Genomic DNA, 12,490 nt, shown 5'->3' with positions numbered 1-12,490 from the left:
CTACTGCCTGTTGGTTCTATTAATTATCTGGCTAGTCCAACCAATCTATCGTGCAGTCAACTGACAACCGTCTAGTGCCACTTAATACTAGATACCTGATTTGCTCACCACTACACCAAGATGTCTCTCGAATCCGCCCTCGAGGAGGAGCGTCTAGAGATCCTTAAGCTTCTCGAAAGACCAAGCAGGACCTCCATGTACCAGCATGCCTCTGGTGCATATTCCACTCCCTCCTCACCCCGACAACAGTACAACTCTGTACTTCCCCCACACCACAGTCGTACTTCATCTCCTATTCGCGGCGCCACAATATCCTCTTTAATTGATATGGCAGACCCACCTCCCACTAGATCTCCAACCACAATTACATGGTCACCAACCGTCACCCAGAATGTCAATGGCAGGCACCGCTCCGAGTCTGGCCCTGTTCTCAATGGGCCCCCAAAACTGCTCAAGGATCGTGACAAGCAAACAAACAGCTTGACCCCGAACGACGCCTACAACTTCTCGATGACGCCATCTGTAGCGCCACCCATTCCACGCAAACCCCGCTCCCGCGATCCAAGTGCTGCGCCTTCCGCTCGAGGAAGCATCGGGCGACGATCAATATCTCCGAATACAGGCGAATTATTGCGGGAGGAGATATTGCGGTCAGCATCACCCCGATCTTCTGTAGGACGCTTATCATCGCCTTCCCGACAGAACCCCCGGATTGCGATGGACAACGAGCCTAAGATAGACCTTGGTCACGCTTACGCCCGGCTAAATGACCAAGCCCTTGCGAGTTCCGGCGGCATACTGGGTCAGCTACCCGAGCGCAAGCCGCTAACAGGTAGCGATGGAGAGCATATACGTGCAGGAACAGGCGAGTCTCTTACTAGCGAAGGTGGTATTCGCCTGCAGAAGGATTACGATCTGGAGGGTGAGCGCGCAGCTGAGGACTCGTCCGAGGAAGAGTCCAGCAGTCTGGGGAGCTCCCCCGGGAGTGAAGAGGAGGACAAAGAGGAGAGGGGTAGGCCAGGATCAAGATCGCGGCGCATAGATGGCGCGAAGCCAAGCTTCGAAGAAAATACTAGGGGATCTACCGGAATCATCAAGAGCATGATCAGGAGTGTCGGCGATCCTGGTGGGGGTGTCAAGAAGAAGGGAAAGAAGGGTGGTGGTATTGATGCAAAGAAGGGGACAGGCAACATGCGAAAGACTAGCATGAGCTTGTTGGCTGCTGCAGAGGAAGAACGTTTGTTACCTAGGCCGATTTCCCCGCGAATATTCAAAATTAAGTAGCTAACTGTGTTTCACTACAGGCAAGGAAGTATCTTCTAGGTACAAAGTCCGTTCGTTACTTCCCTCAATATCCATTACTCCTTCCGGTAGCACTGTCCCGGGCGCAAATTCCCCCACAACAAGCCGCCGCACGGGGGTGCACCCAACCACAAACTTTGATCTGCCATCTCACACCTCTACCCCCTTGTCATCTGACACGGAAGCAGACGTTCTAGACCTTCGCCGTGCGCAGCGAATGGACATGAGCATTTCCCCCATCGTTTCAACGCCCGAATCCCAACGTGTTGTCCGAACTATTCTGCGTGGTGAATATGCAGAAATTTCCAAGGAAGCCGAGGAGGGAAACAGACGGGCCCGCAAATACCTTGTTGCTACGGATCTCAGTGGTGAGGCTCAGCATGCACTCGAATGGACCATCGGAACAGTTCTCAGGGACGGAGACACCCTCATGGCTATCTACGCAATCGACCAAGACACCGTTGAGGATGGCGGCAAGATTGTATCCGACGATGGGATCATTGCCGATATGACTACCCAATTGGCAGTGGGGTCCAACCAGACTCTGACGTCAGGGACGCAAACACCCGGGAGTGCATCACCGCGTACACCATTTCAAGTAATGGAAAGGTCCGAAAGGAGTCGGGAAAGGACAAAAGCGGAGCAGGAGAGATTCGTAGCCGCAGAAGCGATCACATCGCTGGTTTCGAAACTGTTGAAGAAGACGCGACTACAAGTCAAGTGCACTGTGGAGGTGATTCATTGCAAGAGCCCAAAACATCTTCTAACAGAAATCGTGAGTATAGCCTTTCCCCCCCCCATCAGACAAGCTTTATTTGAAACAAGCGAAAATGGTTTAGTAATTCTTATCTTTGCCTTGTACTAACCCCTGCATGCAGATCGATCTTGTAGAACCTACCCTAGTCGTTCTTGGCTCACGAGGCAGAAGCGCTCTCAAAGGGTATATCTTCCGCATATTCTCCTCCTCGATATTCAGGAAGTTGACATCCAACAGTGTACTCCTCGGATCCTTCTCGAACTACCTCGTCACGAAGTCGTCTGTACCTGTTATGGTCGCGCGAAAGAAGCTGAAGCATACAAAGAAGTATGCAAACACAAATGTCCGGCTGGCGAACAACCTGACTGCGAACGCTACAACTAGACAGTTGGCCGACGCGAAAGTCGATTAAGTGAAGACTCAAACGAAAGAAAAAGAAAAAAGGAGAAGAAAAAAAAGAAAAATCCATTCTACTATATAAACGGGCGGGCGGGCGGGCGGGCGGCGGGTTCTTTATTCTTGCGTGTGATTGTGGTTCAGTCTGGGAGTTCTTTTCCTTCCTTTTTTAAACGACGGGCACGAGATTTGTGCGGTATATTATTATGTCTTTACGGGACCCGGAACGGTCGATCGAGCGAGAACACCCCATCAACCTTTTTTTTTCTGTCAGGGCGGCCAGGCAGGTAGGCTTGTGTGGAGGGCGCAAGAGGCCTTCTTTTATGTGTGTTTTGTCTGTGACTTCACCCATTGTAAAACCTCTCTATTCCTTATCCTTTTCTTTCTCTTTTTTCTTCTATTGCTGTGTGTGTGTGTGGTGATTGATCTCGAATTGTAATGATGTACTGTGTTGTGGTCTGTCTGTCGTGCGACGTCACGTCATCGAACGGGACAATGACTCAGTGGGATAAATAAATGACTGGGGCAGGGGAAATCTGGGAATTCAAGGCGTTTGTTGTTTGCTGGTTGTTGTCGTTGCCTACTACTACTTTCTTTTTTCATTTTCTTTTTCTCTCCTTACGATGATACTAATATTTTTTTTCTTTCTCGATGGACTGAACTGAACTCAATTGTATAGTGTTTAGTGATTGATTTCTAAACAATGGGAAGATGTAGAACGAACGGAATGGAACGTGCGAGTGATGATTCGTGAAGTGAGACATGCGCTGCTGTTACATAGTAATTTTATCATAATAGATGAGCTATATAACTTGGCCTGTCGTATCGTACCGTATAGTTAGTAATAGTATTAGTATTAGTAGTGGGAACTGCCGTTAAGATCCTCATAGGCAGGATTGGTGATTGGTTCTGTTTCTCATTTGATCAACTGCTAGTATGGTATGGTGATATGCCTGGATCCTGTGTTCACTACTTTTGATCACTACTTTTCGAAAACAGTTATACATAAGTAATCATAATCCCCTTCCCTGCGTCAGTGAAACAAACACAAATCAATACTCGAGCTCATCTTTCTTTATTAACCTGCATCTCACATATATTTATTTATGTTCCAATTCCGGGTGAATGCGAAAAGAGGGGGGACAGGATACGTAATCCACAATATAAGCCTTTCAAATAGAGCACTGCATAGTGCCTACAACCTAGCTAGGCTGCATATTGTACATGCATAAATTATACATACATAACATACAACCCCTCCATGCAGGAGGGGGGGGGGGGTGTTGTGGTGAAAACCCCGCAAGTTGCTGCATTGAGGGTGGTTGGATCTTCGGTCAAGCTTTTTTTACGGGGGGGCGGGTGCAGTAACCGGGTCCGGGGGTTGCTGTTGCTATGTGCGGTTTGATGCTGGGATCTTCGGTGGTGGGATGTAAGGGTAGTAGTTGTTGCCAGTAAGTGAGGAGTTTGGGCTTGGACTTGGAGGAAGGGGCGGGGATTCGAGGTCATGGATAGAGGATTGAAGGGGTGTCTGGAACTGGGATGATGGCAGTAGTCAGTAGTAGTAGTAGCAGTAGTAGTAGCAGTAGTAGTAGCAGTAGTAGTAGTAATAGTAGTAGCAGTAGTAGTAGCAGTAGTAGTAGTAATAGTAGTATGGATATCTGTAGTAGGTAAGTAATCCAGAAATCGAGCTGGAGCCAGAACATGTTGGAACCTGGAAATGATTATCTTGCAGCTAGAACGGAGGTGTCAATGATCAAGAACCCCGTAGGCTCTCCTCCCACTGCATTATATACACCCCCCCCCCGCCCCCGCCTCTTCCTCTCTCCTTCCCCTACCACTGCCACTCGCCGCCACATCAATGTCGCATGCAGAGTGCAATGGTACGTTTCGCAACAACGGCAGCGATGCCCCGGATGTGCTTGTCACGATACCACTCCAGGTGTTTTATCTCCATTCGGGGGTCTTGAAGAGCGTGTCGAGACGTTTCGCGGCGCATATATGTCTAGGCAGACAGGACGCGCAGCCCATCGGTGGGGCGATCGCGAGGCAGTATCGATTTTATTATGGCGTCGATTATGATGGTGATGGGAATCCGAGTTTGCAGATTACGAGTGGGGAGCATGACCTGGGCGTAAGTTCTCCTTCAGCGTTTGATATAACCTAGCTAGTGCTGAATAGCAGATCTTTTCTCTGTAGCCGGTACCTCCAAGCCGCGAGATCCAAGAGAAGCACTGCGCGGCCTTCCGCACACTCTTCGCCTTCTTCTACCGCCAGCACTCCCCACTTACCACCCTTCCCGAATGCACCGCCGTCGTCGCCCTCGCCGCGAGCCTCGAGGCCCTCGACTCCATAGCAGACAGCATCCGCGCCCGCCTCCTCGAGTGGCCACACATTGATGCGCAGATCCGCGAGGCCCCGACAGCATACCTCGTGCTGGGGTACCGCGTCAAGTCGGTGCGGGTGTTTAGAGAGGCGTTTATCCACGTTGTGGGGAAGCTGTGCGGCCGGCACGAGGGCCTTATGCGCTGGTGTAAGGACCGGAGTGTCCCAGAGAGTGTGGTGGCGCTGGTGAAGGCGGAATGTAGTCGTCTCACGGCGGTGTCTATGACCGCGGTGAAGAGTCTGCAGTGTATTGGGAGTGGTGGCGCGGCGGGTGAGAGGGAGAGTGATCATTATAAGGTTGCGGTTGCGGTGCTGAGAGAGCGGTTGGCGTCATGCTTGGAGCTGCATGGTGGAGAGGGAAGTGAGGGAGCGCTGTTTAGAATGATTGTGAATTGTAGGTTTGATATCTCGGCGTATGATGTGGAGAGGTACTCGACTCGGGCGAATGTAGATGCGGTGGTGAACAGCTCGGCGAGAATAGTGGAGAGGATTAGAGAGATTGCAAGAAGGCTGGTAAAGAATAACTTGAGACGGGGGGAAGAGATGGCGTATTTGACGTGTGCGGAGTTGGCGGACGATGAGGTGCCGTGGGTGACATGTAGTCAGTGAGGGAAATGATTGTGCGGCAGGTTTTTTAGGTTTTTTTAAAGTTACTATAGTTTAGGCGGCAATTGACAGGGGGGGACTAACTAAATGTATTGATGAGCTTGATGGGGGCATATTTCTTACAATAGATGAGTGACATCGAGTATAAAGTACGTTCAAAAGTCCGAGGCGAGCATCAAGATTCGGGTATATAAATGAGCCGAGTGATAACAGGTGACTGAATAGATTCTGGTGTAGGCATGTACCTCTTCAAGTTTCGGTCAGTTCGGGTTCCTATTCAGTATTATTTCATCGATAGAGGTGTGAGCCCTGATTGCGAGAATTTAAGTGGATTATTAGAATGAGATGGTTAGAAGCGAAACATACGTTTAGTGTGGTCGACGAGCTAGCTCGAGACGAGCAAGAGGAAAAGCTCGAATCAGCTCGTCTCGATTCGACTTGTAAATACTCGAGCTTTTCAGTGTTCTCAGATATTTGCCCTTGAAGTCATTCTAGATATATATCGATCTCTCCACTGGAACTGATGCCCCCAGGGTTAGGGTTTCCTACTCTCACATTTCGTAAAATCAATTACATACCAAGGATATTATCCGCATTTTTAGCATGGTTAAAATAACATCCCCAGGGCTCAAGCCTTTTCAAGCCGAGCAGTGGAAGGAGCTCGAGCAAACTCGACTCGTGAGGGTGGCCGCTCGTGGCTGCTCGAGCTTTGGGCTCGGCTCGTCTCGTCGGCCACACTGCGTGCGTTGTATTTAGCATTGGGGATGTGTTATTTGACTACAAGTACATGTAGCCAAATATTAACCGTTATGTAGCAGGTGAAGATGAAAAAGAAGAATGTAGACGGAGGGGGAAGAGGGAAGAGGGGCTTCACTTGAAAGATTACAGATGCGTACAAGTATATGCCACATCTCACAGAATACGGTGTCTACAACCTTTATATACAACCCGTCTTTCTGAATGGATCGGTGGATACCGTACCCACAAAGCGGAAGGGCCAACACTATAATATCATCTAACAGCTATATAAACACACCGTTAATTCCTCTTCCTCACTTCCTGAATATCCTTGCTCATCTCACATCTCGCATCTCCTCCCGCAAGAATATAGCCGCTGTTGGTTTTGGGGTCTTTAGCTAGACCGAGGAATTAAAGGGAAGTAGTTTTCTGTTTCTCTGCCGGTTTTATTCTACATTGCAGCCGAGCCCCCCTCACCCTTCATCCCCCCCCCCCCCCCTTTTTCTTCATCGTCTATGATCTATAAATGCTGGAGTTAATTACAGTGAAATGATCAAACAGCGATCGTGAAGAACCGGCGACAACTACATGTACTTTGATTTTAACCTTAACGATATGTACTAGTGCTATCTACGAGTAAGTTGATATTTGAACGAATCCTTCCTCTAGATTGAGTCTTCCCAGTCTGCAGATAACACTGCTCAAGAAAACGACCTTGGTTTGAATCGGACGGTATAGTGGATTTAACCTCACGCACGCATTCCTGAATATCCCTCTTACACTACATGTAGTGTTAAGTTATCAACTTTGCCAAGTCTCGATTTCAATTCTGTGGCTTATATTTGTAGCACTTAAGCACATGTAGACAATCAACCACTGCATCACTCACTCTAGCTATATACCCACTACCTACTGTACATCTACATCTACACCGAGTGACGCCCCATGAAGAACACACCAAACACAAACACACACAAACACAAACACACCACAAACACACCACAAACACATAAACACACAAACACAAAAACTCATACTTCGCTCCCAATTCATGCAGGCCATGCAGCTCTATTATCCACATCCACACAAACACACGTACACACGTAAAACGCTCCAAACAAATAAAGGAAGGAAGTAAATGAAACGAAACAGAACGGAACGGAAAGGGGTCATGCAATGGGTTAATTGTGGCGGCGGCAGGGGAGAAAAGAGGGGATGGAGGGGGGGGGGGGGGGGAGAGGGGAGAGAGGGAAGAGAAGGAAGGGGGGGGGGGGGGGGAGGACTAATACACATATGTAGACAGAGATAGACAGATGAGCGAGCGCAATGATGAATGGAGGGAGAGAGGGGCTAGAACGGTCATGAAGGAAGAAGTAGAATCGAAAGAATGAAAGAGAAAGAATGAAAGAAAGAGAAACCACCCTAAGAAGTACAATAATGATAATGGTAATGATAATGATAACGATAATAATGATGATACCGACAGAGGAGCAGACAACACAGAGAGAGAGAGAGACAGACACAGAGAGAGATAGTATAAAAAGCCAAAGCAATAAGTAACAAACAGCCAAGGATAACACAACAGCTGAAGATAACACAACAGCCAACATAATAAAAGAGAGGAAAGGTAGGAGATGTAGGAAAATAAAGAAAAAAAAGAAAGGACCCATGTATGCTATGCTACAACTGCATGCTCCCATCCCGCGAAAAAAAACCCACAATCGTCATTTTTGTGTGTTTTTGAAAAAAAAGATCTATCCTACCCTATCATATCCTACCATACCATATCATACCATACCATATGCTACGCTATCCACGATATCCAGCCATCCATCCAGCCATCCATGCCACGACTGACAGACAGCCAATCTAAGCCCTACTCCCCGTCCTCCTCACACGCAACATATTCTCCTTACACTCATTACAATACCATTTCGCTACACCCCCCAAATCCACTCGTCAGCACACATCCTCCTTCACCTCATCAAAAGCAAAAAAAAAAAGATAGGGGAAAAAAAGAAAAGGAAAAAAAACATACCCTTCCCCCTCGGCGCCTGCTGCAGTCCCACACAATCCAGATGAAACCACTCCCGGGGACAACTCTCCCCATCACACGCCACCATCTCCCCATAGCTCACCTGCTGGCAGTAACAATATACAGGCTCATCCTCATCGTCCTCCGCGTCCGCCTCCGCATCCGCATCGTCCTCCGGCTCCGGCTCCGGCTCCTCAATCTTCATAGCAGCAACAGCGGCGGCAGACGAGTCTGCGCGCTTACGTGCGCGCTTCGGCCCGCCGCTGTCGGAGGTGGAGGGACGCGCCTTGGAGTGCGATTTGGTGGTGGTGGACGGCTTCTCTTTTTCTGGTGCGTCGTGGGAGGCGCCGGTAGTGGTGGTAGCGGTGGTGGTGGAGACGGTGGAGGCGGCGTCGTCGTGGCGTTTGCGCTTCTTGTCGTCTTTGCGGTCGCTGGAGTCTTTTCGTGCGTGGCCGCCGTGGCCGCCGTGTCCATGCCCGTGTCCATGCCCGTGCCCGTGCCCGTGCCCGTGTGGGTGGGGGTGCGGGTGCTCCATCTCGACGCCTTGCATCTCGTCGGGGTTGCTGCTGGCGACAGTGATGCTGTGGTGCGTCTGTAGGTCCTTTCGCCGCTTGCCGCCCGCTGGCTTCTCTGCTGTTTCTGTGGTGTACGCTTTTGGCGCGTGCGCCTGGGGGTGCTGGTGCGGGTCTGCAGCGGCGGCGATGGTGCCGCCCATGACTACGTCGTTGCGGTCATCGCGGAATGCGTCTGGGCCTGGTGGGGGGCCTGTGACTTTGCTGTTCCTCCTCGCCGCGGGGACCGGGGGGGTGGTGCTATTGTGCCTTCCTCTGCGGCGGCAGCTGCGGTGGTAGAGGCGGCGGCGGCGGTGGGGGTGGGGTCTTTTTCCTTCTTGGTTTTAATAGGCGGGAAGAGGACGTGGAGGGGCGACTGCGGGGGTCCCAGATGCGGTGAGGATGCGGCGACGGAGGTTGGTGTCTGCGCGGGGTGCGCGGGTGTGCCGGTTGTGGTGGTGGTTGTGGCGGGTGCGGGCGCGGTGTTTGTAGCCGTGGCGGGGCCGGGGTTCCTGCTGCGAGAAAGCAGTTAGAACGGGGGCTCTGATGGAAGTGGAGGGTGTGCAGGGCAGCGAGGGCAGTAGGTAGGGCAGGGCAGCGCTGTGCCGGGCCCTCGGGGGGCGGTGTCTCGGAAGGAGCCGCATAAGCGAGATTAGAAAAAAGAAAGGAAAAAACAGTCAGGGGTATCGATAGGTCACAACAACAAAGTTCAATGTCAACAAAGCCGGGGTTGCCAGGGGAATGAGAAGTGAGAAGTGATAGTGATAATAGAGAAGCAGTGGAGTGAGGCAAGGCAAAGAATCTGGGAACAGCAACAAGCAACAACAACGCCTAATAAACAACAATCCATAGATAACAATATCAACAACACCAATAACGCTAGACACCAGCCAGACACTGGGAATGTGCAAAAAAGAACACAAAAAAGGGGTAAAAGAACGACATAGAAAGAAAACAAAAAAGAAAAAAGGAAAGAAAAAAAAAAGGAAGGGATATGCGGCACAAAAACAATAAAGGGCGTTCTTCTCCCCCCCCTTCCCACCCTTCCCTCCCTCCCTTCATCATCCCTCCCCACCACACGGACAGCTGCAGCAGCAACGCAGGGACTGAAAAACACCCGGCGGCTTTTTTTGTCCGTGCGGCGCGGTGGGTGGATGGATGGATGGATGGGTGGGTGTCCCTTTTCTTTGGAAGGAGGTGGCCCCTAAAAAACCTATTAAAGTAGCCCACATCCCCATCTAATTGTACAAGCAGCAGCAGCAGCAAGAAAACAAGAAAGAAAAAAAAAAAAAAAAACAAGGCTCACGCGCGATAGACGCATGGCCTGATAGACAAACTGGGAGAAAGAAAAAAATACATACTCCTGACCCCCCCAACCCCTCCAACCTTGCCCATGGCTAATGACAAAGCAGCAAAAACTGTGCAATAGTATGATAAAAAGATAAAAAATAAGAGATATCAAAACTTCTCCAGAATATAAAGCCCCCCCAAATTCCCCAACCCCGCCCCCACATGACACCGAGAAAATATTACAGTTACGCCTTTTTCTCCGAACAATACTTGTACAGACGCAGACCAAACAGATGAAAGGAGAAGGGAGAGAGAGAAAATTGCCCCAAAAATAAAAGTGCTTGAATCCATGAAGATAAACAAAAAGATAAAAGGAAACATGGTAAAAAAAAAAAAAAAGAAAGACCCCAAGAAAAAGAAAGAAAAAAAATGAAACAAGAGTTCAAAAATGAGACTGGGGAGAATTTACCTTCGTCCCCCTCTACCCGCTCCCGCCCCAGATCCCGACTTCCCTCCCCTCTTGCTTGTCGTACTCGCCGGCGTGCCCGCCCTCGGGCTGACCGCGCCCTTTGTCGCCGTCCCCGGTGCCGACACCTTCTCCGCCGTCGGCGTCTCCTTTGTCGTATTCGTCGTCTTTCGTCTCTTCTGCTGCGGCGGAACAAGCGGTGTAGTCGCTGTAGCGGCTGCGGCTGCTGCAGCTGCAGCAGCAGCCGGTATGAGCCCACCACCCCCGTTCGCCGATTGGTGCTCGGCCATCCGCTTTGCCGATGCCAGGGCCTCCTGTTCCTTCCGTATTTTTGAGTTTCCGTGCAACTTCTTTGTCGGCTGAGCGTGGTGGTTCTGGTCTCTTGGGGCCTGCTCATCCTCCTCATGAGCCGATGCTGCTGCCGCTGCTGCCGCTGCCGCCTGTTGTTGCTGGGCTGCCGCCGCCTTCTGCCGTAGTAGTGCCTCCCGTCTAGTTTCCGAGCGCGTATTTGACGTCTCCAACTCCCTCTGCTGCTGCGCAGCATGATGCCTCTCCTCTGCCTCCCTCTGCGCGCGCTCGGCCGCCCGAGCCTGTGCCGCCGCTGTCCCCTTCTTAACCGGCTCCTTGTAGGCCCAGTGCTCCGTGCTGCCCAGCCGATACAAATCCGGGATCTCGTGCTGCACATAGCTATACGCGTGATCGATCCGCTGGAGATGCTTCTGCAGCGCCTCGTACGCCGTCGTTATGACATGAATCTTCTCGTCCAGCGTCACAAGGATCTCCGAGATCTGCGTCCGCATCTGGAGACATCGCGACCGCCGCGTCTCAGCATGGCCCAGGATCGTCTTGGCCCCCGCCGTGATCTCAGCCGCCTGGGTGGCTTCAAGCTCATGCAGGAGCATGGCCTCGGCGGGCGTGGTGAGCTCGTCCCGCCGTCGCTGGAGCTCGTCGAGCTGCTTCATTGCCTCCAGCGCTGGATCAAACTCGTAGGGGTCGTCGGGGGCCGGGAGCTCCTGCGCGGCCGTGATGAGCGAGCGCAGGACGGCCTCGGGCCCGTACGCCTTCGCGTCCACCTCGCGCAGGAGCGTAAAGTGGCGGATCGTTTCGGACGGGAGAGCGTCGACGGCATCTGTGAACGCTGTGAGGGCGGGGTAGAACTTTGCCGGAGGCTGGGTGGAGGGTGTGGGGTGGCCTGCGTGTGGGTTGGTGCCGTTGGTGAGACGGCTGCCACTGCCATTAATGTTGCTGCCACTTCCGCCGCCGAGTTTGGGGTGCGCGGCGGTTTTTCGCACGGGGTTGGTGCGGGCTTGTCGCATGGGTTGACGGCGGGCACTGCTGGATGGGAGGAGGGGCGTTGAGGGGCCAGGCACGGGGGGTGGTGCTGCTTTGGATGCCATTGGTGAACTGTCTAGGGTGTGTGGCGGGCCTTGTACTGTTGCTGCTGCTAGTGATATTGCTGCTGCTGCTGCTGCTATAGTGGTGTTCTTGAAGAAGGGGGGGGGGGTAATTGTAGACCCGGGAAGGCTTTGGGGGGGAAAAGGGAAAAAAAATATTAGTAATTCATTCACAGTAATGGTGTGGGTATTTTGAAGATGCAGTGTGAGAAGAAGAAGAAAAATATGTAGAAGCAGAGACGTTAGCAGCTGGAGAGCAGAGCAGAGCAGAGGAGGGGTCCTGTCTTCAGCGTGTGAGCGAGTGAGAGTGTGTGGTGTGTGGAGTATTGAGTATTGAGCATAGAGTCTTGTGTGTGGGGGGGGGGGGATCGTAGATGGATGGACTGACTGGCTGTCTCCCGTGAGAGACCTCCCTCCGCCAGAGCCTGCGGGTTCTGGGGATGACACAATGAGCACAACCCCGTTACCCGGACGGGAGTAACAATCCCTACAGTAGTTACTTGATCTGCCCAGCGTCAATTCTGCAGAGCCGCAATCTAGCAATATTACGCATTGAGCTTGGAGCTTAAGATG

General features: G+C 51.5%; 3 protein-coding genes across 3 annotated transcripts; 2 read left to right on the top strand and 1 right to left on the bottom strand.

The window, feature by feature from the left end:
- Nucleotides 1-120: 120 nt before the first annotated feature.
- On the top strand, nt 121-2,471 carry LAJ45_05862 (uncharacterized protein; the record flags this gene model as incomplete). The annotated part of the gene is made up of 4 exons (XM_046115431.1): nt 121-1,237; nt 1,305-2,077; nt 2,181-2,242; nt 2,297-2,471. The coding sequence occupies 4 exons, from the start codon at nt 121-123 to the stop codon at nt 2,469-2,471; spliced, it is 2,127 nt and encodes a 708-aa protein (XP_045971480.1).
- Nucleotides 2,472-4,313: 1,842 nt separating this feature from the next.
- On the top strand, nt 4,314-5,446 carry LAJ45_05861 (uncharacterized protein; the record flags this gene model as incomplete). Its single annotated transcript, XM_046115430.1, has 2 exons — nt 4,314-4,586; nt 4,652-5,446. 2 exons carry the CDS (start codon nt 4,314-4,316, stop codon nt 5,444-5,446), a joined length of 1,068 nt encoding a protein of 355 aa, XP_045971479.1.
- Nucleotides 5,447-8,050: 2,604 nt separating this feature from the next.
- Nucleotides 8,051-11,920, bottom strand: LAJ45_05860 (uncharacterized protein; the record flags this gene model as incomplete). The annotated part of the gene is made up of 4 exons (XM_046115429.1): nt 8,051-8,118; nt 8,220-9,094; nt 9,145-9,282; nt 10,527-11,920. The coding sequence occupies 4 exons, from the start codon at nt 11,918-11,920 to the stop codon at nt 8,051-8,053; spliced, it is 2,475 nt and encodes an 824-aa protein (XP_045971478.1).
- Nucleotides 11,921-12,490: the final 570 nt, after the last annotated feature.

Source organism: Morchella importuna (assembly GCF_003444635.1).
Source record: "Morchella importuna strain M04M26 chromosome Unknown Morimp01GS016, whole genome shotgun sequence".
Classification (NCBI taxonomy): domain Eukaryota; kingdom Fungi; phylum Ascomycota; class Pezizomycetes; order Pezizales; family Morchellaceae; genus Morchella; species Morchella importuna.
Note: the sequence above shows the minus strand (reverse complement) of the source record. Positions and strands in the feature narration are given on the sequence as shown.